This window comes from Belonocnema kinseyi, chromosome 6 (assembly GCF_010883055.1).
Source record: "Belonocnema kinseyi isolate 2016_QV_RU_SX_M_011 chromosome 6, B_treatae_v1, whole genome shotgun sequence".
Classification (NCBI taxonomy): domain Eukaryota; kingdom Metazoa; phylum Arthropoda; class Insecta; order Hymenoptera; family Cynipidae; genus Belonocnema; species Belonocnema kinseyi.
In genome coordinates, this window is record NC_046662.1 from 39,096,368 (window position 1) to 39,115,012 (window position 18,645).

At 23.1% G+C, this 18,645-nt stretch overlaps 1 protein-coding gene across 4 annotated transcripts in view; it reads right to left on the reverse strand.

Annotated features, from left to right (window-relative positions):
* Positions 1-1,284: 1,284 nt before the first annotated feature.
* The window catches only part of LOC117174523 (zinc transporter 2-like), a 142,593-nt gene continuing 125,232 nt past the window's right edge, over positions 1,285-18,645 (reverse strand). For all 4 annotated transcript variants that reach the window (XM_033363719.1, XM_033363718.1, XM_033363717.1 and 1 more), the window contains exons 3-8: positions 16,612-16,722; positions 16,139-16,287; positions 14,236-14,387; positions 11,765-11,999; positions 7,881-8,121; positions 1,285-2,295 (exon numbers count right to left, since the gene is read on the reverse strand). In XM_033363719.1, coding sequence (XP_033219610.1) covers positions 2,150-2,295; positions 7,881-8,121; positions 11,765-11,999; positions 14,236-14,387; positions 16,139-16,287; positions 16,612-16,722 — 1,034 coding nt within the window. In that variant the 3' untranslated portion in view covers positions 1,285-2,149. The remainder of the gene's footprint in view (positions 2,296-7,880; positions 8,122-11,764; positions 12,000-14,235; positions 14,388-16,138; positions 16,288-16,611; positions 16,723-18,645) is intronic.

The window sequence follows — 18,645 nt, forward strand, 5'->3', positions numbered from 1 at the left end:
AACTAAAATTAATTAAATTTAAATTTTAAAAAATGCTTATTTTTTTAGCTTGAAATTTAACATTTTTATTGAAAATTCATTATTTTAACTGATAATTTAATTATTTCATTTTTTATTCAAAATTGATCTTTTTTCGCTAAAAAGTCCACTGTTTGGATGAAAATTCTTTTTTTTATGGGGGTTAAAAATGTATCACTTTGTTTAAAAATTGCACTATTTCATTGAAAATTTATTTATTTCATGATTGAAAATTAATCTTTTTAGCTCTAAACTTAATTATTCTGTTTTAGATTCGAAAGTTCTCTTTTTGAGTTTCAAATTAAACAATCTGGTCTAAAATTCGTCTATATTTGACTAAAACTTCATTCACCTTTGGTTGAAAATTCATAATTTAGTTTAAAATTCATCTCTTTGGTAGAAAATTGAATTAAAATTAATTATTAATAATATAATATCAATTATAATAATTATATATATTATAATTATTAATATAATATAAAATTAATATTATAATTAGTTTAATTATAGTTTAATTTTTTTTAATTAATCATTTTTTTAATTTGACATTCATCTTGGTTTATTGAAAAATTTAACATTTTTATTGAAAGTTCATTATTTTAAGTGATAAATTATTTCATTTTTGATTCAAAATTGATCTTTTTGAGCTAAAAACTCCACAGTTTGGTTGAAAAATCTATTTTTTTATGGCGGTTAAAAATTTATCTCTTGGATTAAACATTTAACTATTTAATTGAAAATTCATTTATTTCTTGGTTGAAAATTAATCTTTTTAGTTGTAAATTTATTTTGTTTTGGGTTCGAAATTTATCTGTTCGCGTTAAAAACTTAACTATCTGGTCCAAAATTTAACTATTTGATTAAAAGTTCATTTACTTTTTGTTGAAGATTCATGATTTTAGTTGAAATTTCTTTTTTCGATGGTTGAAAATTCAACTATTTTGTGGAAAGTTTATATCTTTGATTGAAGATTCATCTTTTTTCAAACAAATTAATTTCTTTGGTTGAAAATTCACCTCTCTGGTATAAAATTTAATTTAAAAACAAATTCATCTTTTTTTAAATTGAATTTGATCTTTTATTAGTTTACACTCCATTAATTTTGTTAAAAATTCGTCTTCGTAGAAAATTAATTTTCTTGATTAAAAATGCATATTTTTCGTCGTTAAAACATAAACTATTTAGTCAAAATTTCATCTATCAAGTTGACAATGAAATTCTTCTAAATTGTAACTAAAAGGATTCGAGGTAAAATCACGAAAAACCTTTTTTCCATAATCAACAATAAGTCATTCCATTTATTTGTTCCTTTGAAAATAAATAGCTTCGAAAATTTGCGATAAGGAAAATCGAGTGAGGGAAAATACAAGATAAGTTTATTGCCGAATAGCAACGATACTAAAAGTATATTTACCTATATTCGCTATAATAATTTTTACAAAAATATAGGAGTCTTAATTCTTTTCTCTAAAGAATCGAACCATTGATTGACATTCAGTTGCTCACGATTTAGTCTTTTAATTTACATAACTAAATTTTTCTAGTCATAAGGACTAATATAACGCAGTGACAAAAAATAAAAACTATATCGCACTAATATCTACTAAAAGTGTGATTTATCAAAAGAATGAACCCTATTTTTTATTTTCACATTTTCTCTTTTTTTCTGATTTCCTTACTTTAATATCTTGCGATCGCTCTATGTAAGGCACCTTGCTAATAAAATTGAGTTTCCAATTTCATCAGATCCTATCAGAAATTAAACACATCTCTATGATTATCATTCAATCTAACACTCAGGCCTCTTCTTTTCTTGTGATAACAAATTTTTAATCCGAAAATATCAAATTCTCTATTCGCTAATCTCAGACATCCAACTTTCTGCAACGAAAATTGAATTCTTTTTTGAATTTGATATTCGATTGTGATGGTCTAATCTTGGAAAATTGTACCACTAACATCTAGATAATTACTTTTTAATTTCTCTTTCTGGCTCAACCATCGAAAGTCCATAAGCACATTAGGAAAAAAAATCAATGTGAGTTTCGCACTTAATCTAAGCACCTTGCTCTCATTGCACGCTCATTAAATACTCTCGTGATAAAAAATATATATGTACACGGCTATCATCTTACTGTGCAGGTGACTTGCACTGTTTACAGTTCTCCATTTTTTCATTAAATTCTTCGATCTGAAGAGTCATCTCGAAGAAATTGTACATATCGTGAATATTCCTCGTTGCCGTGCGCAAAATATTTTGAGGACTAGTACCTGGTCCTGAAAAAAATATAGGACAATTATTCACAATATCTGGTTTAGAATTTATATTTTTATCAATTCAACTATTCTCAGGACTCTATACTTTTTTGTTATTATTAATAAATTAATTGTTTTAAACAATTAATTTTTGTCACAGGCTAAAGATGGTTATGGTCCAACCTGTCGAGGGCATTTTTGGATAGAGTTGGATTTTTATTTTTGATTATTTAACACGGGGCTGTCCCGGTATGTATCCCGGTATATATAATAATAATTATTATTATTTTTAAAAATTCGTCATTTTAGATAAAAATTCATTTTTTTGTTTTCAATTTAACCATTTTGTTGGCAAATAATTTTTTATGATTTTTTATTTGCAAAAATGAATTCTAAAGGAAAATTAAACAATATTTTAAATGTATTTTGGAACCAGAATTTGTAAGATGACCAAATTTTAGAAAAAAATCGAATCATTTTAAGATTGTGTTTAGATGTTTTACGATGAAAATCCAAATATTTGATTAAAACTTTTTTTTCGAGGTTGAAGATTCATCATTTCAGTTAAAAACTGATTTCTTTTGTTGACAATTTAACAATTTCGTTGCAAATTCATCTTTTTAAGTTGAAAATTCGAAATTGTGGATGAAATGTTTTTTTCTTTATTAGGTGAAAAATATTTGTTGGTGACAAATTAAACTTTTTTCTATTCATGGGAAAAAGTTAAATGATTTTTTATTTGAAAAAATTAATTCCAAAATAAAATTAAATAAGATTTTAAGTGATTTCCGAAAATTAAAAAAAAAAAAAAAATTTAAAGCAGTTTGAAGAAACACTTTGCAAGGTTACAAAGTTTTAGAAAATATTCAAATAAGTTTAAGATTAGATTTAGATGTTTCACGATGAGAATTCAAATATTTGATTAAAACTTTTATTTGTGGTTAAAGATGAATCATTTTAGTTGAAAATTCATTTCTTTGGTTAACAAGTTAACCATTTGTTGCAAATTCGTCTTTTTGATTTTGAAAATTTAACATTATGGATAAAAGTTTCTTTCTTTATTAAATAAAATTTTTTTCTCGGTGACAAATTGAACTTTTTTTTTATATTTCTGGGGAAAATTTAAATGATTTTTTATTTGAAAAAATGAATTTAAAAAAAAAAAGTTTAAAAAGATTTTAAATGTATTCCTAGAATTTCGAAAAATAATGTAAAGGATTTTGAAACCAAAATTTGTAAGATTACCAAATTTTAGAAAAAATCGAGTAATTTTAAGATTATATTTAGATGTTTAACGATGAAAATTAAAATATTAAAATAAAACTTTTTTTGTGATTGAAGATTCATAATTTTAGTTAAATTAATAATTAAATCAAATTTAATAAATTTCTTTTAAAAATCTGATGTAAAAAAAATTTATAATTTTGTTGCAGATTCGTCTTTTTGATGTTGAAAATTCAACATTATGAATGAAAGTTTTTTTCATTAGAAATCGAGAAATCTTTCTCGATGACAAATTGAACTTTTTTTCTATTTCTGGGAAAATGTTTGATGATTTTTTTTTTAAATGAATTCTAAAAAAAAATTAAAAAAGATTTAAAATGTTTTCCTAGAATTTCGAAAAGTAATGTATAGGATTTTGAAACCAAAATTTGTAAAGTTACCAAATTTTAGAAAAAAATCGAGTAATTTTAAGATAATATTCAAAAGTTGAACGAAAATAAAAATATTTGATTAAAACTTTTCTTTGAGGTTAAAGATTTGTCATTTCAGTTAAAAATTCGTCTTTTTGATGTTGAAAATTCAACATTATGGATGAAAGTTTTTTTCATTATTAATCAAAAAATCTTTCTCGGTGAAAAATTAAAACTTTTTTTCTATTTATGGGAAAATGTTAAATTTATTTTTTAAATAAAATAAATGAATTCTAAAAAAAATAAATAAGATTTTAAATGTATTCCTAGAATTTCGAAAAATTATGCAAAGGATTTTAAAACCAAAATTTGTAAGTGTACCAAATTTTAGAAAAAAATCGAATAATTTTAAGATTATATTTAGATGTTTTACGATGAGAATTTAAATATTTGATTAAAACTTTTATTTGTGGTTAAAGATGAATCATTTTAGTTGAAAATTCACTTCTTTGGTTAACAAGTTAACCATTTGTTGCAAATTCGTCCTTTTGATTTTGAAAATTTAACATTATGGATAAAAGTTTCTTTCTTTATTAAATAAAATTTTTTTCTCGGTGACAAATTGAACTTTTTTTTTATATTACTGGGGAAAATTTAAATGATTTTTTATTTGAAAAAATGAATTTAAAAAAAAAGTTTAAAAAGATTTTAAATGTATTCCTAGAATTTCGAAAAATAATGTAAAGGATTTTGAAACCAAAATTTGTAAGATCACCAAATTTTAGAAAAAATCGAGTAATTTTAAGATTATATTTAGATGTTTAACGATGAAAATTAAAATATTAAAATAAAACTTTTTTTTGTGATTGAAGATTCATAATTTTAGTTAAATTAATAATTAAATCAAATTTAATAAATTTCTTTTAAAAATCTGATGTAAAAAAAATTTATAATTTTGTTGCAGATTCGTCTTTTTGATGTTGAAAATTCAACATTATGGATGAAAGTTTTTTTCATTAGAAATCGAGAAATCTTTCTCGATGACAAATTGAACTTTTTTTCTATTTCTGGGAAAATGTTTGATGATTTTTTTTTTTTTAATGAATTCTAAAAAAAAAATTAAAAAAGATTTAAGATGTTTTCCTAGAATTTCGAAAAGTAATGTATAGGATTTTGAAACCAAAATTTGTAAAGTTACCAAATTTTAGAAAAAAATCGAGTAATTTTAAGATAATATTCTTTTTTTTCTATTTATGGGAAAATGTTAAATTTATTTTTTAAATAAAATAAATGAATTCTAAAAAAAAATAAATAAGATTTTAAATGTATTCCTAGAATTTCGAAAAATTATGCAAAGGATTTTAAAACCAAAAGATTCATTTTTTTCGTTGTGTATATACCCTTTTTTTATCTGTTATTATTCATAATATCTTGTTTAAAAATTATATATTTTCCAATTTAACGAAAATATTTAGAAGTTTAACGATTTTTAGGACTTCATATATTTTGGGTGAAAATTGAAATATTTTATTTCACAAATTCAAATATTCTTTTTTTATTTTTAAGAATTAAACCATTTTATTCATAAATTCGTCTTTTTCAAGTTCAAAATTCAATTATTTTGTAGGAAATTAATTTTTTTTTTTTTGCTTTTAAATACAATTCTCTTGTTTAAGATTTAACTAGTGGTTTCAAAAATAATGTTTTCAACTAAAAAATTAATTACTCTATTCTCGGTTCAAAATTTATCCTATTGAGATGAAAACTCAACTACCTGGTTGAAAATTCATGTATTTTGTTGAAGATTTTCTAAAATGTAAAAGTAAACTTCTTCGTTACAAACTAATTTTTTTATTGAAAACTGAACTATTTTGTTGAAAATTTTTTTTTTGTGGTTGAATATTAACTTTTGTAAACGGGAAATTTAATTCTTTTATTTTTAGTTACAAATTTATCTTTTCGAGTTGAAATTCAACTATTTTGCTTGAAGATTCATGTATTTTGTTTAAAACAATTTTTTTAAACTATATCAAAATTTGAGAAGATTTCAAAAGATTTCCAAAATTGACAAAAAAAATCTTGAAGTTTTTGAGATAATTAACAAAATTTTTTAAATCTTTAAAAATTTTAGGAAACATTGAAATCATTGTAAAAGATATTTAAAAGTTTTCAGAATTTATATATAACTTTTAAAAATGTTAAAGCATATTTAAATCAGAAGATATTTTTTCATATAAAAAAAATGTCAACCAAGAAAACGAATTTTAAACCAAAAAATATGATTTTTAAATATTTTTAGGTTGAAAATTCGTTTTTTTTAGTTCAAAAAATATTTTTATAAAAGAAAATTTATCTATTCCAATTTCAATTGAAAATTTATTTTTTCTAGTTTAAAATTTAACTGTATTTTTGAAATTTTATTTATTTTTTTTTAGTATTCAACTCTTTTGCTGAAAATTCGTCTTTTTAGTTAGAAAATGGATCTGTAAAGGATAAATATTCAACAATTTCGTTGTAAATGCAACGGATTGCTTCAAAATTAATTTTTTTTGTTAAAAATTGAACCATATGAATAAAAATTGATTTTTCTTGATTTAAAGTGAACTTTTTTAATTGAAAATTCATTTTTTCAGGTTTCAAAGTCAAATTTTTCTAGAAAAATCTACATTTTAGCTAGTAAATTTAACTCTTTTGTTGCAGATTCGTGATCTTTGGTTGAAAATTCATATTTCTTGGTGGAATTTTTTTTTCTTTTGTTAATAATTAATTTGTTTAATTGAAAATTCAATTACCTCATTTCTTGCTAAAAAATTATATTTCTTAGTTCAAAATTCAAATTTTTAGGTAGAAAATTGAACTATCTGGTTGAATAATAATATTTTTGGCTTGAAAATTCAAAAATTTCGTTAAGCTCTTTTTTTCTTGACTTAAAAATCTTTCTAGGTTAAAAATGATTAAGTTTTACATTCAACTGATTGATTCAAATAATTTTTTTTTTATTCAAATTTGAACTACTTGAATAAAAATTAATTTTTTTCAAAATTAATTTTTTGATTAAAAATGCATTTTTTCGTGTTCAAAAGTAAAATTTCTTCTAAAAAATGCCACCCTTTACCTTGAAAATTAAATTCTTCTATTCAGAATTTTTTATTATTTTAACATTTTTATTTTTTGGTTGCAAATTTATTTTTTGTTGTTGAAAATTCAGTTTTTTTTTATCTGAAAATTGATCTCTTATTAATTTAAATTGAAAATTCATCTTTCTGCTCAAAAAGCCAATTGTTCGGTCAAATATTGATTTGTTCTGATTAAATATTCGACTATTTTGTGAAAATTCTATTAGTTAAAAATAAAAATTTTCAATTAAAATTGATATTTTCGGTTTTAAAATTGATCTTTTTTTCAGAAAAGTCGTCTTTTTGATACAAAATTCAACCCTCTCGTTAAAATCTTTTTTCCATGACTTAAAAATCTTGCTCGGTTTAAAAATCAACCCTATAATTGAAAATTCGTCTTTTTTGTTTTAAAGTTCATCTGCGAAGCTTGCAAATTTAACTAATTGATTTTAAATACAACTGATTGAATAACAAATAATTTTTTTAGTTGTTAAAAATTAAACTATTTGAATCAAAATTTATTATTCTTAAAACTTTTTTATTGAAAATTCACTCGGGCGGTTCTTTGTTGAAAATTTATGTTTTTGAGCAGGAAATTTAACTATTTGGTTGAGAATAATTTTTTTTTCTTTATAGTTAATATTTTCGGTTTCTAAATTTGACTTTTTTTTAAATTGATTGATTGGAAATTAATTTTCTTGGTTGAATATTAACTTATCTGTGAAAGAATTTAGTTCTCTATTATTTTTCTAATTTCGTGAAAAATGACCCTTATTTCCTCGATTTTAAGAAATTTTGGGCTTTTAAATCCGAATACTAATCACGATCAAAATATTTCTTAAATGGAAATACTCACTAATAGCAAGATGAGCTGAGAGAGCTGTTTTGTCCAACGAAAGTGCCCAGATTCTCAAATTATGGACCTTGACAACTCCATCAATTTGCATAAATGTACTTTCCACTTGTGAATAATCTAAACCTTTCGGGATTCCTTCCATCAAAACATTCATGACGTCCTTGATAATTGCGACAGTTGTCAGAATCACCAAAATTGAGAAAAGGAAAGTACAAATTGGATCCACTATGTTCCATTCCGGCTGAAATTGTAGAAATTAAATTAAACTAATTTTCTAAAAATATTATTTCTTTTTCTTAAGTGAATATGACTTTAGTGGCTTCTTTTGATTTTTCTAACTGATTAAATTTATTTTTAAATGTTTCTAAACGTTACTGGTAAAAACAAATATTTTAATTTTTAATTATTTTTTAATATTGGAAAATAATTCTGTTCTGATTTTTGCTACCACGCTATAACTTCTAAACTTTCTCACGCTTTTAAAGATATCGGTAATAAAAAAAACTTAACAGTAGGACCAGTTCCACCTATAAGAGTTCTCAATAAATGTTAATGATTTAGGTTTTCTTTTTGAAGGCTAGTTTTAAGTTTAGAAGATTTCAGAATATGTGGAAAAAAATCTGGGAGATTTTAGGACAATCTTTTTAATCATCTAGAATTTTTATTTTCTTTTATGAAAACTGAATTACTATTTCAAAAGATATTTAGAACTTCCAGAAGTATTGAGAAATTTTAAAATAATTTAAATTTCAAGGGGATTTAAAAAAATAAGCTTTTCAAGAATTTTTCAAGTTTTCAAGGAAATAAAAAAATTCTCAAGATTCCTAGAAATATTTGAAATGATTTTTTATTTAGAAAAATTAGTTATATTTTTTTTATTTACTAAAATTTCGAAAAAGAATGCATAAGCTTTAAAGCAAAAAATGGCGAGATTAAAAAATTTTAGGAAAAAATTCGAGAATTTTAAGAGGTATTTAAAATGTTCGAAACAATTCAAGAATAATCTGAACCTTGTAAATATTAAAAAATATATATTTTTAAGAATTTTTACAGGTTTCAAGTTAATACATTTTTTTTTAATTTTGCAAAACTAATTTGAAAAAAATATAGAAAAAGAATTCGAAAGATTTCAAAATATATCCAAAATCTTCAAAAAATAATCTGAAACGTTTTAAGGCCATATTTTAATTATTCAGAAATTCCAACAAAAATGTTAGGAAACATTCGACTCATTGTAAACGATATTCAAAAGGTTTAAAAGTTTATACATAATGTTTTTTTAATGTTAGAGAAGATTAGAATAATTTTGGAAGAAAATAAAAAAGTGTTTTTAAGATTCATTTGGAAAAAAAATTCTTAAGATTCCTGGTAAAATTGTTAATGATTTTTTATTTTGGACATGAATTTAAGGAAAAATTTTAAAAGTTTTCAAATTTTTTTTTAGATTTGTTTTAATTTTCGATATAAACTAGAAGCTTTAAAGAAAATTTTTCAAGAAAATTAAAGAAATATTTATAAGTTTTCAAAAGATTCAAAAATAATTTACATTTCAAAAGGATACAAAATAAGCTTTTTAAGAATTTTGAAAGGTTTCAAAAGAAAAAAAATTTCTTAATATTTCTGGGAAAATTGTTAATTATTTTTTATCTTAAAAAATTAATCGATGGAGAAAACTGAAAAAGTTTTCATAATTTAAAAAATTTCGTCCTAAATTTTTTAATTATGCTGTAGAAGATTTTAAACCAATATTTTGTGAAGATTACAAATTATTTTTTAAATGTAGATTTTGAAATATTTCGAAAAAGAAGATTTTTTAAAATTTTGAAAGGTTTTAAAAGAATTTTAAAAAAATCTTAAGAATCCTGTTAAAATTGTTAAGGATTTTTTATTTAAAAAAATGAATTTTATAAGAAAACAGAAAAGTATTGCAAATTTTTCTAGATTTTTTCATAAATTATCGAAACAGACTAGAAGATTTTAAAGAAATAATTTTCAGGAAAATTAAAGAGATATTTATAAATTTCTAAAAGATTCAAAAATAATTTAAATCTTGTATTAGTTTCATTTTTTTTAATGCAGATCTTCAAAGGTTGTGAAAAAAAACTTGAAGAATTTTGAAAGGTCCAAAACAATAAAAAAAATTCTTAAGATTCCTGGGATAATTGTTAATGATTTTGTATTTTGGAAATGAATTTAAGGAGAAAATTTAAATAGATTTTAATTTTTTTTATAATTATTTGTTTAAATTTTCGATATAAACTAGAAGATTATAGAGAAATATTTTTTTAAAAAATAAAAAAAAAAATTTATAAGTTTTTACAAGGTTCAAAAATAATTTAAATCTTGTAGAGATTTCATTTTCTTATTTTAAATGTAGATCTTGGAAAATTTTGAAAAAAAACCTTTTAATAAGAATTTTGAAAGGTCCGAAACAAAAAAAGATTTTTAAGATTCCTGAGAAAATTGTTAATGATTTTTTATGTAAAAGAATAAATTTTCGAAATAGACTAGAAGATTTTAAAGAAATAATTTTCAGGAAAATTAAAGAGATAATTATTATTTTTCAATTTTCGATATAAACTAGAAGATTATAAGGAAATATTTTTTTAAAAAATAAAAATAAAACATTTTTAAGTTTCTAAAAGATTGCAAAATAATTTATATCTTGTAGAGATTTCATTTTTTTTTAAATGTAGATCTTGGAAGAATTTGAAAAAAACTTTTTAAAGAATTTTGAGATGTCTAAAACAATAAAAAGAATTCTTAAGATTCCTGGGATAATTGTTAATGATTTTTTATTGAAAGGAATGAATTTTAGAGGAAAACTGAAAAGTATTGCAAAAATTTTTCATAAATATTCAAAATAGACTAGAAGATTTTAAAGACATATTTTTCAAGAGAATTGAAGAGATATTTATAAGTTTCTATAAAATTTAAAAATAATTTAAATCTTGTGAAGATTTACAATTTTTTTTAAATATAGATTATATAATATTTGAAAAAAGCTTTTTAAGAAATTTGAAAGGGTTTCAAAAGAAAAGAATGTCTTAATATTCCTGGCAAAATTGTTAATGATTTTTAATTTTGAAATATTAATTGATGGAGAAAACTGAAAAAAAAGAGTTCAAAACTTTTAAAATGTCGTCCTAAATTTTGTAATTATACTGTAGAAGATTTTAAACAAATATGTTGTGACGATTACAAATTATTGTAATTTAAAAAAGATTCCAAAATTATAAAAAAAATCTGGAGAAATTTAGAGCAGTTTTCTTTATTTTGCAGAATTTTTTTTAAATGTTAGAAAAAATTCGAACCTGTGTAAAAGATATTTAGGAATTCTAAAAATTTTAAAGAGATTTAAAATATATTAAAACTTTAAAAGATTTCCAGAAATTTACAAAACATTTTTTATTTACTCCAAAATTTTAAAAGCCCTAAATATTATGTAAACTGACTCAAACTTTTCATAATAATTTATAAAATCCTGTAAAATAAAAAAAAATGTTCTTTAACATTTTTTAAATTCTTTTGAGACACATCTGAAATCTTCAAAAATCTGTTTGAATTTTCGGAAGAATCTTAGAGAAGTTATATTTATAGAACCTAAAAAATAAGCTAATAATACTTATTTCCTTGTCCTCTTTTGTTAACAAATTATTTTCCCTCTCTGAAACCGAAAAACTAATTAAACAAAATCTTTAAGGCTTATTCAACTGAAATTTTATTTATTTTTCATTTATTTTATTAAACATTAAAACTTTATTACTTTATTTAAGTAAAAAGTTATTTAAGTTATTGACTCTCGGGCACAAGAGTCCTAATTTTTTATTCTTCCTTTTAAAAAATATTTATTAAACGAGATTTTTGAAATAAAAGCAACATACCTTGAAATAAATCACAATAGCTGCTATAAATACTCCCACGCTCTGGATAAAATCACCGAGCACATGAACGTAGGCAGCCCTAACATTGATATTTCTTTTCTCTTCGTTTTTATCTTCAACGCCTTCTTCTTTACATTTTTCACTTGGTTTATTTTTTTCGTGTTTGTGGTGGTCATGAGTGTGTCCTCCCCCGTGACTGTGACCGTGACCATGTTGATGGAGGGTCAAACCCATTCTGAAAAATAAATAAAACTTTAACAAATTATAAACTACAAAAAATATATATTTAATTTCCTCAATTTTCTATATTTATGAACATATAAAAGAATACAAATTTTAATTTTAAAACGATTTCTTCGGAAAAATAATTTTTGATGAACAGTAAAAAATCTGCAACTGTCCGGATTTGAACGGGAAACTCCACTATGCATGACCGAGTCAGATTTTCCCCTGTTCTTCAAAAATTAGTTTGTCACAAAAATTAAAAAAACAAAAAATTAGACTCATGCTGATCAAAAATATATAAGAGAAAACAATCTACAATTTTATCTCTTTAATTATATAATCATCCTTACATTTTTTATATTTTCAGTTAAAGAGTGGCAATACAGAACTAGATAAAAAATATTTTGATTGAAAATAGGTTTTTTTTGCATACAAAATTTAAAAAAAGTCAAATACACATTATGGAAAAGGGATATTTTAGAAATCTCATTTTTTTATGCAATATATATTTTTAATCTTAATAAAATTTTATTTTAAATTTTAAGGCAATAATACTTTTTTAACCTTTTAGCATTTATATTTTTTAAATTATTATAATTCAATGAAAAAAATGTATACATTTAATTTTTCTCAATACAGGATAATTTGTTTAGATCAAACATTTCTCATTCTTATTCAGAATCTCCATTTCCGGAATCAGCTAATTTTTTACATTGAACTTCATGTAAAAATTTAAGAAATTTCTTTCCTCTTTTTTATTTTTGTCCAAAAATTATTTAAAAAATTTTTTTTCGAATTAGAATGGGAGTTTTTTTGTTTGTTTTTTAGTTTTTGTTTGTTCGTTGTGGTTCAGGTTTGGTCGTTGTATTCTTGTTATTTTTTTAAAAGGAGTTTGCATAAATTTTTGTATTCGTATTCAGAAACTTAATTTCTCAGAAGCATAATTTTATTTCATTTTTAAACTGAAAATTGTTTTTTTTTCGCACTCCGCAGCAGTCTAATCCAATTTGAAAATTTGAAAATTTAGCATCTTTATTTGAAAATGTAACTATTTTGTTGAAAAGTTAACTGATTGTTAAAAATTCCTTTGAAAATCAGATATTTAAATAAATTTATTCTTATAATATTAAATAAAATAAAATTAAAATATAAAAATAAAATTAAAATATATCAAATTATATTATAAATTAATTTAAAAATATTTTGCAATACTCGGTTGCTTTTCTCGGAATCAACTCATTTTTTTTTTAAATCAAATTTTGTGTATCCGCATCCAGAAACTCAATTTCTCGGAAGCATGCGTTCATGTCATTTTTAAACTGAAAATTGATTTTTTTGCAATCAGAAGCAGAATCTACTCCAATTTAAAAATATGAATATTTATTTTCTACAGTCAAAAAAATAACTATTTTGTTGAAATGTTAACTAATATGTTGAAAATTCCTTTAAAAAGTAAAATATTCAAATCAATTGAAATAATATAGAATAATAATTAAATAAAAAAATTGAATTAAGTTATAAATAAATTTAAATAAATTAAAAAATATTTAAATATTTTAAAATACTCGTTTGATTTCCTTGGAATCAGCTAATTTTTTACATCCAATTTTGTGTATATTTATTAGGAAACTCAATTCCTAGGAAGCATGATTTCGTTTTATTTTTACACTGAAAATTGATTTTTTTGTCGCAATCCGCACCAGTCTACGCCAATTTGAATATATATTTTGTTCAGTCGAAAAGATAACTATTTTCCTGAAAAGTTAACTAATATTTTGAACATTTCTTTAAACATAAAATATTTAAATAACTGTATACAAATTTATTATTATTGTAAACTTGAGTTAAATATAAAAAATTAAATATAATAATAAAATTAGAATAAATTTAATTAAATTATAAATAAATAAAAAAATATTCAAATATTTTTAAACACTCGTTTGTGTCCAGCGCCACTTTAAGATTGTCAAATTCCACACCAATTTCCTCGAACCTTGATAACTCTTTTTGAGAATCATTTTTTACCCTCAATTTAGCAAGACTTTAGCTTGGGAGTGGAGTTTTGTTTTATCTTTAAACAGTAATTTCGATTTTAGAGAATGTTTTTTTGCTCTTTTGAAAAATTCCCATTTTGTTGGTTATCTAGTCTTGTACTGTCATCCTTGATTAATTTCTTTTTTAATTTTTGATCAAGGGATTTAATAATAATGAGATTTTTCAATAGTATATGTGAAAATAACACTAACACTAGATTTACCGCAACACCTATTGCAGAAGTGATTAACATGGCAGTGGAATCTAATTCAAAGTCTTTATTAATAATTCGCTCTACTGCAAGGAAGACTAATATTCCCGTCACGACCCATATCATCAAAACGGATGTCAATGCTCCTATCACCTGAAAAATAAAAATAAACATTTTTTTCTTATTCTGCCTTAAAGGATAAACAGGTGTGCTACAGTTCAGGAAATTCTATAAAGTTAGGGATTTTTGATGATCTGAAATTGAGGTTAATTTTATTATTTTGTTAAAAATTCGATGATTTGGTTAAAAAATGATTATTCTTGCTTGAAAATTCTTCTCTTTTTTTTTAATTTAACTGTTTTCGGTAGAAAATTAAAATTACTTTTTTTTTTTAAATATCAAATTTACATTTTTTGTTATTTATTTATTTTTTATGTTAAAATTTTTTGTGTGTTGAAACTCAATTTTTTACATTCTTATCAGAGAAGGTATTAGATTTGTGTAAAATTTTACCCCCCCCCCCCAGTTTCTGTCAAATATCCATGTTTTGAGACCCCCTGAATCCGAAAAACGGTTTCTTACGAATGTATCTGTCTGTCCTAATGTCTGTATGTATGTCTGTCTGTGAACAAGATAACTTTTGAAAAAATTAATCTATTAGATTGCCATTTTTGTCTATTACCATTTTTTTGTGTACCTTAGTCTGGCACTGCTTATTCTGATATTGCAAAATAATGATCACATTTTATTTTTTCTGATCCTAATAGGGCCCTGCTGTGGTTGTTTAATCATTTCCCCTTTTTTTATGTGAGGCTGAACACTTTTTTCTTAATTTCTCATTAAAGAAGGTTCATCAAAACTAAAAATTTTATTTGGATAATTTGCAAGTCTTTTACCTATCTATAAGAAACTTTGACAAAATTTTTTATAATATTAGGAAAAAAAAATTTGAAAATTTTGAAAATGCAATAATTTTTTTAATTTTGGGCTAATCGAAAAAATCGGCTAGAAAAGTTTTGAAATATATTTGGTATTTAGTGAAAATTTCGAATGAGATTTTTAGATTTACGAAAAAAATAATTTTTTATATTTTTTGAAAATTTTCAAATTTTGAAAAAGTATATAACTTTTCTAATTTTCATCAAAATAAAAAATTTTATTCAGATAATTTGCAAGTCTTTCACCCATCTATAAGAAACTTCCACGAAATTTTTTTAAATTCCAAAAAAAATTTTCAAAATTTTGAAAATGCGCCCAATTTTTAAATTTTTGTTCGAAATATCTGATTAACGAACTTAGCCTTCATTTTGGGTAACTTCAGAAGTGTATCAAATGCGGACTCGATTGGACAAATCCTTCAAAAGTTAGCGTGGCTATAAAATTCAGGTAACCATACACACAGACATACAGACATACAGACAGACAGACACCGATGAAATTTTATGATTTTCGGATTCTGCGAGTGCCGAAACGTAAAGATCCGTTAAAAACCAGAGATCGAAAATTTGGACGATTCCATTACAATCTCAGAAATGAGAATGTAAAAATGATTGAGTATTCTCGTGAATGCCTCAATAAATCAGGCACTTGGACGGCCGGTGAAGATTTCGTCTCGAATTCTTCTGAACGCCATGAATCGGATCAATGCCGAGACAGTCGGCTGAATGCCAAAGCAGTCAGCCGACTGCCTAAAACTTCTAAATGCCTAAGACATATACATTTCATTTGGTTAAACATTTTTTTTTTTTTTTTGATTCTAATTTATAAATTTTATGGTTACCTACGACAACAAGCAATCAGAATGAATAAAAAATGGAAAGTAAGCTGAATCGAAATAAAATATTTTACATTTCACATTCACAATAAATGACCAAAAAAAAAATTGAATAAAAAATAGAACTTGCCTCTGCTCGATACCAGCCAAACGGCATTTTTCTCGTAGCTGGTCTGCTTGCCACCCATATCGAAAAAAGGGATATCATAAAGGATGCGAAATCCGTTAGCAGGTGAGCTGCATCCGTGGCAATTGCTAAACTATTCGACCAGATTCCACCTATTGAAAAAAGGAGGTAAGTAATATTAAGAATATGAGAAACAGGTTCCTAAATCTAATATGCAAATTAGCTTGAATTCAACTTCAACAAATTTAGATTTTGAAGAAAGATGAACAGATATTTCAAAATATATAACTACAAACAAATTTTTGGAATAAAAACAAATTTGTTTTTCATTTTACATAATTTGTAATTTTTGTACACAAAATGAAAAACCTCTCATATGTGTAAATAAATTCTCAAAGGATGTGCAATTAATAAATAGTGAGTTCAAGTTTTTAACAATAATTACTAGCAGAGATAAATGGTTGAAAAGGATTTACCTACGATTTCCCCTATCATGAAAAGTACACATAGTGCACTTGCAATTAATAGCTTTTTACGGGCTTTCTTATCGATATCGTCATTTCTTTCTCTATGGCAATGATCTTCATCTGAAATCAATAAAAAAAACTGGATTAAAAGCTTGCAAATTTAAAAATAATTTTTCTTTCAAAATTAATTACGTATTTATCTCGAAGCTGAAATAGCAGAATTTTAGAAAATCTTTAAAATCGAAACTTTAAATGAAGATTTCTAATTCTAAAAAATGATTTATAAAAGAAAAAATGTTAATTATAACTGAATCTTTATTAATAAAGGCAAAAATATTCTATTCTTAATAAAATTTCGTGTTTAAAAGATTTTAGGTTAAAAATATTATAAGTTTAAAACTCTGGTCTTAAAATAATAATATGCTCAGGAAAAATGAAAAATTAGTCAGTGGGAAATTAGAAATAATTAAAAATGCAGTTTTGCAAGCCTGATATAATATTATGGTTTGTAATTTATTTGCCTTGTATTTATTATTTTGTTTGCAGTTGCTCAATTCCTCCACAAGGTTACCCTTGTAGTTATTGATTTTATTATTTGTTTGAAATTTCAACAATTTTGTTGAGAAGTCATCCTTTTTGGTTGAAAATTCAATTTTTGTGTTGAAAATCCGTCTTTGTTGGGTGGGAAATTCAACTAATTTAGTAGAAAATTGACTTTTTTTAAACTCATATTTGGATGTTAAAAAGTCAAACTTGAATCTTTACCCTTTGGAAATTCAACTATTTATCGAAAATTGTTTTTTTTTAAATTCATATATTTTACTAGAAATTGCATCTTTCTTCAATGAACGTGCAACAGTGTGGTATAAAATTTAATAATTTTGTTAAAATGTAGTATTTTTTTTGTTTTGTTAAAAATTTAACTGTTTTGTTGAAAATTCATATTTTTGGGTAGAAAATTCAAATATTCTCATAGAAAATTTCTTTTATATTTAAAACTCATATTATTTTGCTGAAAAGTCAAATTGAAATATTTTTTAGTTAAAAATTCAACTCTTTTTTTTGATGATTTGTCTTTTTGATTAGAAAATTAATTTATTTTAGTAGAAATTCCATCTTCGTTGAATTAAAATGCAACTGTTAATATAAAAATTAAATAAATTTTTCAAAAAAGTTATCCTTTTTTATTAAAAATTCAACCTTTTCGTTAAAACATCGTCTTTTTGGGTTACAAATTTAATTATAATCTTCACAGAAAATTCAATAGTTTGGCAATATTTTAAAGGATTTCAAAGATGCCATGGTATTTTTAGAACTTCTAAGACATTTGAAAAAGATTCAAAATATTTTAAAGGAATATCAAAAGATTAAAAATAATTCGAAACATTTGAGGTTATTTTAAAACCTCAAGATTTTTTATTTGATTTCAAATTAAAGGAGTTTTAAAGGATTTCAAATATTTCAAACAATTTGAAATATTTAAGGGTATTTTAAAACTTCAAGATTGTGCATGTTTTACTTCAGAATTCGGATTAAATAATATTGCTCTAGGAAAAATATAATAAAGAAACTGAGATTATAGACATTAGTCATTCTTAAAAGAAAGATAGCACACATGAAATGTGACAGTTTTTTAAGTAATGTTGCGCGGTACTATTTGAAAAGATAAAATATACACTTGCAATATTATGTTAATATCACATTTTTTAAGAAGTTAGGAATTTCTATTTTTTTATTTTATTTGTTTTAAAAAAATAATTAAAAACTTTTGTCAATATTTATCTGTAATATTATTCATAGTATTTTTTTTTATTTCGAATAGTCCCGCGCTTTTTGGCACATGCGCAGTTGAAAACGTTGGCTCCCGCCCATGGCCATCTATCGGATATCAGCAAACTAAAAAGGGATCCTAAAAAAGAGTTCCTTTAGAGCCTAAGTTCTAAAGGATGCCAACTTTCACTTGAGCTTGTGTTTGGGACATCCTGGATTAACAATACCATTCAGTCCATCCACGTTTTGATAATACATGCTAATAACACCTGT